Below are 12912 nucleotides of genomic sequence, written 5' to 3'. Positions count from 1 at the left end.
ACGAACCCCCAGCCATTACTAGCTTTCCTGACCGGATTACGCTACTTATTTGTAGCTACTAAATTTCCTCACGATGCTGGGTTGGCACCGGTCCCATACACTGGTCGAAAGCTCATGAGAAAATTTCTTCTCGCCTGAGACTCGAACCAGCGCATTCCGCATCACCAGTCCAAAGACCGCGTGGCTATGACACCAACTTTTCAAATCCTTCCCCTATTTGTTTGTGGTACAAACTGAACACTTTACAAATTGACAGCAGTCAAACATTATAACTATAACAGTTTCTTGTGTACTTGTATTCTTTTCCTACATTATTGATGTATTGTTTAATACTACATTTGTAGTTTTGCCATGAACTACCAAATGCTGCAAGTTCACAAGCCCCATCATTCAATGCAACTTTATAGAAGCCTCAGCAGTCTCTGAAGAACTTTCAAAAATGTTTGTTTTGTTCACTGAACTTGAAAGGTGGAGAGAGAAAGTTCATTATTTCACATAGAGTTTTATGCAGATTTATTACCCCTGCCAATATACTTTAGGCCATAAACTAATACAAAATTGACTTCATAATTCCCATGTCTGTTGAGTTTTGAAGTCATAGATTTTGCACTGCCACATTCACTATAAGTCAAATGTAGTTCTGGAGCAAGTCCTTTCTAGAATCTACTGATTCAATGATTGTAGTGGAATTTTCTGTTACAAAACTTCCACATTACTAATTTATAGCTGCACAAGCCCAATACCAGCAATGATATTTACTCTACTACCTGCACTATCACAAGCATCAGATGTAATTTAGAAGTGTATAAATATACAAGCTGCTTCTTACAATGAAATGATGCAGCTGGTTAAGCTGAAACCTCATGTAAAGTTTTGTTTATTTACAGACCCCACCTAGTAATTAATTCACACAAAATTTCAGCTGCTGTTATGCTATACAAGGGTGTGGAAATTTTGCCGATTCTGAATGTTCATTTCAAATTTGCACCAACACAGGTGCATGACAGTGTGCCTAGCAGTGGTACTATATTTCCCATTGCATTCCAATTAAGTCCATAAGCCAAGCACTGAGAAGGCTGTGAAGTACTTCAGGTATATCATGCACACAAATATATTGAATAAGAATGTTCATAGAAAACATACATTTTATATTAGGAATCAAACAGAGCTCATAAAACGTGTACAAAAAAATTGTACACAAATTTAAGCACTATAATTATCACAGACACATAAAACATCAATGACATGCTTGTCTTGATCTGTGACTTCACATGCTTGTAACAGGACAGTTTTGTATGTGCAACACAAGACAATGCTTGTAGGCTACGGTATTTTTACTGTATCGGCAATTACATCGAAACGGTGCAAACTTTTACTAGTGTTCACACGTTTCGGATTTGTTACCGTATTGCGACGCACTCGCTCCCGGGCCAGCTCCCAAGATGGACGTGAATACGTTTCTCCTCATGTACTGGTATCGTCGTCGTCAAATTTTTATCTCTGCTTCTGTGCCAATTCTTCGAAGTTCTCTTTCAGTGCCACACATATTTCCCTCCATGCACATTCCTTTAATTTCTTGTATTTGTAGGATCCCAATGTCTTATCCCATATTGCAGGCCTTTCTTCTATAGTAGGGTTATTAACAGTTCCGTGTTTATTCCATTCATCGCACGTAGCTGTAGCGTACAAGTGCGCTGTACCGACTGGTCGGCAGCCTCGGAATGCTTTCCTCTACGGTAGGAAAACCGAATTGTCTGAACGCACTCCATTACAATACATGCGCTACTGGCGACCTATTCGCTTTTTGACGTAAATACGTCTATATTTTAGGGTCAGTGTCATTCGGCAAAAAGTGAAACGAAAAAGTGGAACGAAAATGTGGAACGAAAAAGTGGAACGAAAAAGTGTAACTTCATTGTTATGTTACCTAGGAAACGTCAAACTTCGTTGTTATGTTACCTTGGAAACATCATCAGTTTACTCAGCATTGTTGTTACCTAGCAAACGTCTTCTGTTTACTCGGCATTATTATTACCTAGGAAACGTCTGTTTACTTAGCATTGTTGTTACCTACAAAATATTACATTACCTTACCTTACATTACATTACCTTACCTTACATTACCTTACCTTACATTACTTTACATTACATTACTTTACATTACATTACTTTAACTTACCTTTCCTTACCTTACATTACATTACATTACTTTACATTACAGTCATCTACCACAGACCCATCTTAAGCATAACTAATTCAAGTTAAATAAGAAATGTCTTAATCAAACTTTACTCAATTGTAAAGCATGTATAAAGGAAATATTTAGATTAATGCCAATATATAAACTTCCTTTCCGTATAGACGTATTTACGCCAAATTCTCCGGAACCGTGGTTCCACTATCACTTTTTTTTACCGTATCGCATCTTTCGGTTTCCAGTGACAAAACCGAATGTCATCAGCGACCGATTCGGTGCTTTTACCGTACATGGTCGACAGCCGTTTCATGTGAACATTCACATATAACGTGCATTGCCACTGTGGTGTACGGTAAAATAACCGATTCGATAAAACGGCCGATCCGGTGTCGTGTGAACGAGTTCTAACAGGACAGTTTTGTCTGTGCAACACAAGACAATCTTGCAAATTAGGAATATGTGCAAATAAACCTTTATTTTGATGTTTATGTTGCATAATAAAGACAGGCAATCTGTGGTCTTATGAACAGTGATGTTCCTGAAGAGAGTGAGACACCATTCAGGAAATACAATAATTCCTCAGTGACTTAAAATAACACATAAGAAATTATAAATTTATTGCCTGAAATAAAACAGAATAAAACAGTGTTATAAACAATGGGAAAATAATTTTCTTTCCTTCATTGTACTTTCTTTTAGTGTAAGTTACTGAAGGACACTGAGGTGTTCAATTTTGTTGAAATATTTTGAATAAATGAGTTCCCTTTCAGATGACAAGTCAAGCGAGCTGAGAGTATAAGCTTCATTATAAACATTCATATGAATGAAATTCCATAAAGCAAGGATTGACTGTACGTGTTTCACACATGCTATTCATGTGAAACATTTCTGTGACAATTACAGTGCAAAATTGCGTACATAATTTTTTTTGTTTTGTTTGGTTCCTAGTATAAAATGTATGGTTTGTATGTTCTATGTATATAGATATAAATGTTTTTCATAACCTTATCAGCGCCATTCCCTTCTTAGAGGTTTGGAAGCAGACATAATTTCCTTTGCCTCTGAAGTAATATTACACACATTCTATCTTGTCCTTCAGTATTTTACCCTAAATAACGTTTCAGGAATAAACATCTTAATTCTTGGCATAATTATTAACAAAACAAAATACAGTACATACAGTACACTTAAATCACCTGAATTTGAAACACAAAAAGCTCGTTACCATTTGTAAACGACATTTGTCTCTAGCGAAAGCTTGACTTTACTTTACCGATCGATAATTTATTACGGTACGATAAACATAAGAAATTACGTTCTCAACTTTACCTTTGATACCACCACGCGTTGTACATGGAAATGAGAACTTCATACTACGTCACACTCCAGGCGACAAATGCATGCGAATCATCCGTAATTGTTTTTCCGGAAGAAGTCACATAAAACCGGAGGAGGTAGGTAGACAAGCAAGAAGTGTTCAAACTACATTCTTTGCAAGTTCGTAAGCATTTCTGTATTTCCATATTGTTGAATTTAATTTTGTTCACATGGTTACTCATAGAAGAGGTTAGTAGCATATGGCATAAGACAACATTAGTAAACGGAAAAGTTTGTTACGTCAACTGTTACATTGTTATATCGTTCCTATGGTTACCGTCACGTTTTCTCGAAGAGACAGCTGTGAAAGTGAGTTGTGTTTTTCTGTAAAAAAACTATCCACAGTTTCAATATTCCAAATTTGATGGCGCTGGAGTGTGAAAAATATTGTACAATAAACACGGGCCGGTTTCTCAGCAAGGTAAGTGAAATTTTATTCCGAAGGGTTCTGGTGATGGTTTAAAACAACCTGGATTATTGGATTTTTGGATTTTGTGCATCGTCACGTGTTATAAAATTGCACGATTCGAGGAGAGGATCTGCTTTCGTCTGGTGATTGAAATTAGCGTATTTTAAAGAACCCGAACAGAGTTGGTGCCCTTACCTTCACCAAAAATGAAGATGAGGGAAGAAACCCCTGCTTTGAAAACGTTTACAGGCCAGAAAAATTTGATGGCGGGGAGTGAAATTCAATTACTGCTAAATTATTGTCAAGAAACTTCCAGAAGGAAAACGACCACTGAGCAGACCAAGAAGGAGATTGGAGGATAATATCAATTTGGATCTTAGGGATGTGGGCTGTGAGAATGGTAAATGGATGGATTTGGTTCAGGATCGAGTCCCGTGGCGGGCTTTGGTGTTGTCGATGTTGGACATGCGAATTCTGCTACCAGGAAGTTATATATATGTCAGCTCACATTGTAAAGAAATCAAAATAAAGTTTACATACAAAGTCAATATCGCGGTATTTCGAAATTTATGTTTATTTATTCCTCGATTTCTCCCGGAACCCATGACGATGTTTTGCGGAACCCTAATTGGGGAACACTGATTTAAGCTCTCGTGCCTATGAGACATTCTTTACTCGTAATCAAAATCAACTCCCGCATGTCCCATACGTCCGTCAGCCTGTTCCGTTTCAGCTGGAAAGAGTGTTCTGTCATCTGTCATTAGCCGTGTGATCTACTTCTGTAACCATTTGTCAATGATGATGCTTTAGCATGTTTATGCTGATAATTATATGTTTTATTCTTTTTTGACCGCACAATTTAATGTCGTTGGGTTTGTTTCTAGATCACACCCCGCACTGGCCAGATCATCCTAACCATAACAATATGGGAGATGTTGATGCGGCTCGTGTGGCCTCTTGTGACAGCTTTAGGCTGGACATGGGTATGTATTCATTTCAAAGTGTGTAGAAGTTTAGCATTAAGACGATTATTCCTCATGCCTTTCCGTCGTTAGCAATCCATGTAGCAAAGCGGCATGGAGGTGCTTCCATTCTATGGGTAATTTCATATTTGTTCGATCCCACTGTAAACTTGCTGGTGGAGCTTTCGTCTTTCCCGCAGGTCAAAGTGGCCATTTCATCTTTTGATGTTAATTATACTAGGAGGATGTAGTGTGCATTCACAAGAAACCGTTCCACAAGTGCCATCATATTTTAGCAAGACATTAAACATTTGATCATGATTATTTGCAACTTTTCTCTTTACAAATTTATTTCGAACGTTGATACGCCTACGTACACTACTTACGAACAGATAGATCCTAAATCCTAGGTGGGCAATTTGTTTTTCAATGTAGCCACAAGTGTGGCGAATCAGAAGTGAAATTTGCTACACCATGCAAAAATTGATAAATTAAGTAGCTCAATCGAAAATTTAAAACAAATAATACACTGTCTCAGCAATTTTATTTAAAACATGTAAATTTTTACTACTGAGTTACAATTTCCTCAGAAGCAAATGATGAAACAAATTGTTCAAATTGAAAGTCAGGAAATTTAATGCGAAATTTGATAAGCATAAATGTTGGCTGAATATGTGAACTCAATGCACATCTCATCCCCGCCTTTAAATTGATATAAAAAATTCTACATTTGTATTTTGACTTGATGAACCCCATCGATGAGAACGTCGATTCGCATGTCCACGTTGATCCAAACAATGACAGTAATTTCGAAAAGCCGGATTTAAAAGTTTGGGAGATCCTTGTCAGTCAGAATAGATTCCCACATCTCCATGACTGAAGAACTCTGCCAAACTTTCAAGTGTTCCAGACTGTGTAAATCAAGCATATCACCTTCAAACCCACGTTTATCCAAAGACAAAGGATGGCAATTTCTTTGTTTGAATTTGCAGTATCAAAATGAAATGGATTACGCAAGAACTGAAATGCCAATGTGAAGTCGTTGAAATCAGAAAAGCTTGAATCAAATTTTTGAGACAAATTTTTCATCCAGTTTACATAGAGCTGCCGCCTCACGTCGAGTAGACTACACTCCTCATTTTCTTCTAGAAATCCAGTCAGGTTTAAAATTGGGTCAAATCGTCTATCTGAGTTTGTGCCATAAGAAGATTAAATTTTGATTTGAATTCTTGAATATGCTGCGTCTGCTCGAATCTTACTTTTCCCTTTCCCTGGAGCTTCACGTTCATTTCATTCAGGTGAGCCGTGATATCGCACAGAAAATGTAAGTCAGACTGCGATGAAGGGCTTTCAATGTCAGAAAAATTTTCGATCTGACGTTTCTGAACAAGAAAATCTCGAATGTTAGGAAGCCAAGAGGCAAATTGTTTCAGTACTTTTCCTCTGCTCAGGCATCTCACATTCACAAAGTCATTAAGATCAGAGTCATCGCATTTTTTCAAAGCCTCAACAAACTGTCGGAGGAGGAAACTTTCACTTTAGATGTAATTCTAGATTTTCACAACTATATCAAAAAAATTCTTTTAACGCGTCGGTTCTGGGCATTTATGCACACAAATTCTTTTGATGCACAACACAGTGGAAGGAGGGCAACATGGATTTCATGCAATTCTCATTCAAATGCAGTTTCAAAAGAGAAACAAATCCTGATTTACCTCCAATCATCGCGGGTGCACCATCCGTTGTAACAGAAGCTAGATTTTTTCAGATCTAGGTCACATTTTTTCGAAACTTCAAAACATTTTTTAGTACATCAGTTCCACACGTTCGACCACGCAAGGATCTCTTCATGAGTTTTGAGATCGGGGAGCACAAACCGAACCCAAAAGTTGAATTGCGCCATGTCAGTAAGATCGGTTGACTCGTCCAGCGCCAGGGAATTGATCAATTAGCTGCTCTTCTACTATTTTCGATAATTCCAGCACTCTGCGAACAACCGTCCTGCGGCTTAGCTGCAAATTCTGCACTTTTTGCAGGATATCATTCTTCACCTTCCAATCGTATTTCTCTAACAGTTTCCACCACCGTGATCACAATTTCCTTATCATCTCAACATCGGAAAATGGTTTCTTCTTCTGAACCAAAATCCAAGCGACCTTATAGCTAGCTAACGTCACGAGCTCGTTGGACGAAAGAAACTGCTTCAGACTATCCTTATGATCATGAAACTGTGATTTCAGACGGGAAATTTCAGTGACACGACTACGGCCATCAACTGGAAATTTATTGTCGAATTCGATGTGCATATTGGGAAAGTGGTTCTTCAAACTGTCTGCCCTATTATCACTGAAACCTTTCTTTCACAGAAGGCACGCTGTCCCTTCGCTTACTTGTATCACTACAAATTTCGGCTCCCAGATTTCTTTAAAATTTCACGTTACGTTCCCTTGACTTTTTCTTTTTAGCACTAACTTCCGAATCAATGAGTTCTTCTGCTTCTCATTCCTTATAATTATCATCTTCTGCTGGTTCACTTCGTCTTCGAATAACCTACTTATCCATCTCTACAGGCGAAAATGTAAATTTTTAACAATTATAAGTTTTGTGAGTAACTGAATCATGGAGAAATGTGAAAATCGCACACTCGAAACAGACACAAACACGCGCTTTAAAGAAATATTAAATTCTAGACACCGCCGTTTCTGCTGTTGCGTCTATACTCGAACTGATGGCAGGGAGGAAACGATGTGTTAGGAAAGGGAGTGGAGGTGAGTATTGTCTATCAGGATTGCGTCACAGAGCCATTCAGAAGGCGTAATATGAAATGTCAAGTTGCCACCAGCACACGCTGTCGGGAAAAAGTTTGTTACATTCTATTGTTGGAGCCAAATATGGCAAACTCAAATTGCCACACTTTCATGGCCTATTCGCCACTTCTGGCGGATGCCGACAGGGTTGGCCACCCCGGTCCCAAATGGTGTAAGCAGGTGTGACCTCGCAGTACGGTACATGGGAGGAAACCATTACAAGTAAACGTCTAGGTCAGCTGTCCCCAACCTTTTTGTGCCTACGGGCACATTTGAGAGTTTATGAGACCGTGGCGGGCACCAACCAATTAACAAAGCCAAATTTTCTTTTCTCTGGACAAATAAGATATGGACACCAAATAATACACAAAACAACACGACGTTTAATGATACAAGAAACCATGCAATCAAAAATACGTAGTTTTATAAGTACAATTATTATTACTCAAGTGGGAAGTTAGTGTGATGTTTGGCGCTGCATTTAATCGGCCAGTTTTTCAAATTTGGGAGTGTAGGATGATGTTGCTGCTCGCAAACAATCGTCAAGATGAGCTTCAGTAAGTCGAGATCTGTGCTTTGATTTTATTATGTTCATGGTTGAACGGCCTTCATTATTCAGTATAACCTCTTTTCGTAACAACGCGGGCACCTAAAAAGGTTTTGGCGGGCGCCATGGCGCCCGCGGGCACCGCGTTGGGGACCACTAAGGTAGGTGATCAAGTGCGGAAAGGGGTAGAAGGTGAGGTAGCATACTCCTTATCTATAAGCACTGTCCGCACTAGAAACCATAGATAACCTACCAATAGATGTGTGACTTCAATGTCCGTCGTAGCGCCGTGCATGTTGTGCTGCCAGTTAGCGTACAACAGCGACGTGTGTGACGCTAGCAACTACCTAGTCATTAAGAAGGAAAACTACTCTTCAACCTCCAAAATACCTCCTCTCACATTTTCCAATCCGCTCAGAGCCTGTTGAGTCGTTCCGAAACCCTTGTATCTCAGAACTTTCTCCGTTTTCTGGGCAAAAGTGAGTTCGAGTATAAAAATTCTCACTTCACTTATATCCACCAGTTGAATACTTTCCAGCAACGTGTGGATTTCTTCAAAATTTTTGGAAATTGTAATACAAATTTCATCCAACAACCCCTAGTGAAATATACTGAATCAACAAAACAGGTCAAATTCATGAGGACTGAGGAGATTGAGGTTTTGAAAGTGTCAAAAATAAAAGAACCCCGTATCTGGCACCCAAAAATCCTGAAAGATGTAAAATCCTTATTTTTCCCCGTTATTTTGACGGCGGCATTTTCCTATACATACTATTTTTTGAACTGGAGCTTCGCGGTTCTTCGATTCACCAATATGTGCGAGTGGCGTCACTGTTGAATATCTCCTTACTCCTAGTACAGGAAATACCTTATAATAATTTGATTGCATCCCGCAGTTGACACGGCGCACTTCTCGTATAGACCCGACTCGCTCGCTTTCCACTATAGACAACTTGCTTTGAAGTGTATACAAGTGACAGCGCTGTGCTTCTAAACATGCCTTCCATGGTGAGAATGTGTTCCTAGACACACGCCAAAATTGCTGTGCGGGAATAGGGGAAATTTTATTCCTAATGTGTTCTTGACTTTCTTCCAAAGTGTGCAGATTGTTCACATACACTTTTTGTTTCAACGTGCCCCACAAATAAGAGTCACAAGGATTTAAACCGGGTGATCGCTAAGGCCAAAATCCTCGACTTATATAATTCGTTCCCCGAAGACTTAATGCAACGCAACCATAGAACTGTTCGCAGTGTGTGCTGTTGCGTTATCTTGCATAAAACACCCATACGATATTTTTTAAGCTGTCAGTTGATCAAAGAATGGTGAAGGAATCAATCTCACATAACGTTCGGAATTGATTGTTTCTTAATAACAGGGGCCCAATTATCCTCCGCGCACTAATTGTACACCAACCCAACTTTTATGACATGTAATGGCACTTTATGAACAGCATCAGGATATTCCGTGCTCCAGTATCTGTTACTTTGGCTGATTACGTAACCACTTGGGGGGGAGCGGAGGTATAGCTCCTACTCTTTCTTGACCTCGGCACCAGACGTAAACATGAAGAAGTCCATTGAATACAGATTCCTGTAACCATCAAAAATACCGAAATCTTGCTTCGCAACCCGGAGGCAAAAGACTATGTATGACTGTAGTAATGTAAGGCCATAACTTTAACAACTTTGTACCAGCGTGAGCCGTACTTTTTGCTAGTTCACGTTGAAGAGCTAAAAGACGTAACTACTTCTTCGGGCTTGCTTTTAAGTGAGCCCCGATGTATTCAAGTTTTTATTCAGTCAGTACACATATTTTTCGAGATTTCTTTTAGTGCATGCTTCAAAACCTACCAACCCAACATGCTTATTTGTAGTTATTTAGTCACTACTTAGGAAGTGTCATACAATTTGCCAATAACTAACTAGTTGGCTCACGGAACACGAAGGTTCATTACCGAATTAATCAAAGCCCTCCAATGGTCCCTGTCCTGGGCCAGCAAAATCCAATTGCCTTCCTCCTATCTCCCATAGATCATTTCAAGTTCCAAGTCTCAAATCCTTTTTCAATTGTCTTGGTTGTGCCAAACAGTCCGTTCAGTTCCGAGTCATGGTATAATTTTTCGTAACAATACAGTTTCTGAATGGCGAAAGGTTGTTAGCCTCACGTCCAGCCCCCTAGATAGAGCAACACCCCTTGTCAGCTGTCTGCGACTGCTTATTTAATACATTCACAGTTAACCTCCATTGCTGGATGCTGTTCCTCCATCCTCAACCTTCGGACGCGCCATGCCGTGGTGCCAGGGACCCACCTAACATGGATAACGAAGTAGTTGGCTCACGGGAAGATTCATCATCGAATTAACTAAAATCCTCCACCGGTCCCTGTCCTTGTACTCCTATCTCCCATGGATCCCGCTTGATGTTATCCTCCCATCTACGTCTATGTCTCCCCAGAGGTGCACACTCTTGCCCCATCCACAGGTGCCACATGCCCCGCCCATCTCATCCTTCTAGACTTAATCAGCCTGACAATATTGGGGGAGGAGTACAAATCTTTAAACTCATGAATATGCAGTTTTTTCCATACCCCGTCCCCTTTTTTCCTAGGCCCAAATATCCTCCCCAACACCCTATTCTCAAACAACTGCAGTCTATGTTCCTCTCTCAGAGTGAGACCATGTTTCGCACCCATACAAAACAACACGCAAAATTATTGTTCTGTTTATTTTAATCTTTAGATTCTTAGAAATCAGATAGGAAAACAAAATATTTTGAACTGAAAAGTAGCAAGCATTTCCAGATTTTAATATCCTCCTAATTTGTTGTTGTTGTTGTTCCCAAATATTTGAACTTCGTCGCACTTTCAAAGGATTTATGATTATGATTTATGATTATGCCCGCCTTAGGTTTTCCTGGATTTTCTTCTAGCTCCACATTTCTACTAGCTTCTAGTAAAACTTCTGTGTTCCTCTTTATTGCATTTATATCGTCGCCAAATAAATTAACATCTTCAGCATATGCCAATAGCTGGTGTGTCCTATTCAGTTGCAAAACCTGCCTATCTTGAACTTTCCTGATGGCAGATTCCAACGCAAAGTTAAAGAGCAAAGGACACTAAAAAGTATCTCCTTGTTATTCTTGATAGAAAATAAGTCAGATAGATATTTTCCAATACGAATTTTGCTACAGGTTACATTTAAGCACATTTTTATTAGACCTAACATGGATAGGATTTTTCAATTCAATTTTTATTTAGTATTTACTGTTTTACCCCTTACAATGTATGAAAGGCCAGAATTGATTTTTGCTGAAATACGAACGGGAAGTATTTGTCGCTTACTATAAAACAGTCCAATTATTAATGGAGTTGGACAGGAAGTTGCTAGAGAAGAGGTTAAATGGCGAGTTTGATATTGAACTGTGGCATAAAGAAACACAGGAACAGTTCCGTAAAGCATATGGTAGCAGTGATGTGATTTATATGACTTGTATTTGTATAACATATATTGTGTTATTATGACTTATTCTACATCCTATTGTCATCTGACTAACTTATGGATCCATGGAATGTAATAAAGATGTAAATGTAAATGTAAAGTTTAATGGTTAAGGGGAAAACACTGCATCAGTCAAAGGTCGTTTATTAGAATGAATTCGTTTATTAGAATGAATTAACGTTGAAATTAACATTTAGTTTCGAATCGTTCGGTTATCATGAAACAAGTACAGATGTTTCATGAGTTGTTAGGCCTCAGCTTTTTGTGAATATTCATCTGGGTGGTGGAACAAATTCAAGATAAGTCATGGCCTATGTTTGTTGTACGAGGTGTGTGTCGAATAAATTTACACCGACTATGAAGTGCAGTTTACAAAATAATTTGAAACATTTATTATTGATGGAGAGATCCAAAATCTAGAAAATTCGAAAAGCCGAAGGCCCCAGGCTTCCTGGATAAGGGGTACCATTATGTATTTGTATTCATCTTTGTTAACTAGTGTTACTCACTTGCAGTTGGATCTACATAAACGACTGTATTTAGGTCACTTCAGTGTGTCACAAAAAATACTATTAATTTTCCAGAGATTGTATAAACAAATTTATCAGCCGTATAAAGTAAGACAAGTTCTTACTTTCTTAGGCTATAGTCTGAAAGAAAACAGTTTGTATATCTATCACTAATAAGCTGACATGTTTTTGATAATCTCTGAATTTCTGAGAAAATTATTCACAATGACATTATAGACACATTCTTGTCATATGTCTGTCTGTCTGTTGCTTTCAATGGCAATGTGAGCTGTTCATGCTAACATTTGTCAGTATTTATAAGAATGTTATTGCACCCATAGAATATGGAATAAAAAATGGCTTTGAAACTTGTATGTGCTCTGCAGATTTGTTATCATTAACACTGCCAATCCCATAAGGCATTCTTCATGTTTAGTGTAACAAAAATCAACTCTAGGTACATACAATCCATTTGTCAGCCTCTTGTGTTTTCAGCTGAAAAGATTTAAGTTTTATGAATTATTTGTGTTGCCATTTGTCAGCTATCATGTGAAATTTGAGCTTGTTTATTGTGATGAATATGTATATTTCTTCTCCTTGGTTTG

The 12912-nt window shown here is 38.6% G+C and overlaps 1 protein-coding gene and 1 long non-coding RNA gene across 3 annotated transcripts in view; one reads left to right on the top strand and one right to left on the bottom strand.

The window, feature by feature from the left end:
• Nucleotides 1-2646: 2646 nt before the first annotated feature.
• LOC110835009 (uncharacterized) lies at nt 2647-3656 on the bottom strand. The gene is made up of 2 exons (XR_002544758.2): nt 3527-3656; nt 2647-2819 (listed from the first exon to the last, which is right to left on the bottom strand). It is a non-coding gene; the product is annotated as an uncharacterized LOC110835009 (long non-coding RNA).
• The window catches only part of LOC110835008 (uncharacterized), a 31583-nt gene continuing 22249 nt past the window's right edge, over nt 3579-12912 (top strand). Inside the window, exons 1-2 of one of the 2 annotated variants that reach the window (XM_022074802.2) lie at nt 3579-3651; nt 4868-4966. In XM_022074802.2, coding sequence (XP_021930494.1) covers nt 3598-3651; nt 4868-4966 — 153 coding nt within the window. In that variant the 5' untranslated portion in view covers nt 3579-3597. Of the gene's footprint in view, nt 3652-3781; nt 3996-4867; nt 4967-12912 lie in introns of those variants that run through there. The other variant, XM_022074801.2, reaches the window with a different exon arrangement.

This window comes from Zootermopsis nevadensis, unplaced genomic scaffold (assembly GCF_977971745.1).
Source record: "Zootermopsis nevadensis isolate Lab colony 2312 unplaced genomic scaffold, Znev_1.0 Znev_ptg000016l, whole genome shotgun sequence".
In the NCBI taxonomy this organism is placed as follows: Eukaryota; Metazoa; Arthropoda; class Insecta; order Blattodea; family Termopsidae; genus Zootermopsis; species Zootermopsis nevadensis.
The sequence above is the reverse complement of the archived record's forward strand: the minus strand, read 5'-3'. Positions and strand labels throughout refer to the sequence as shown.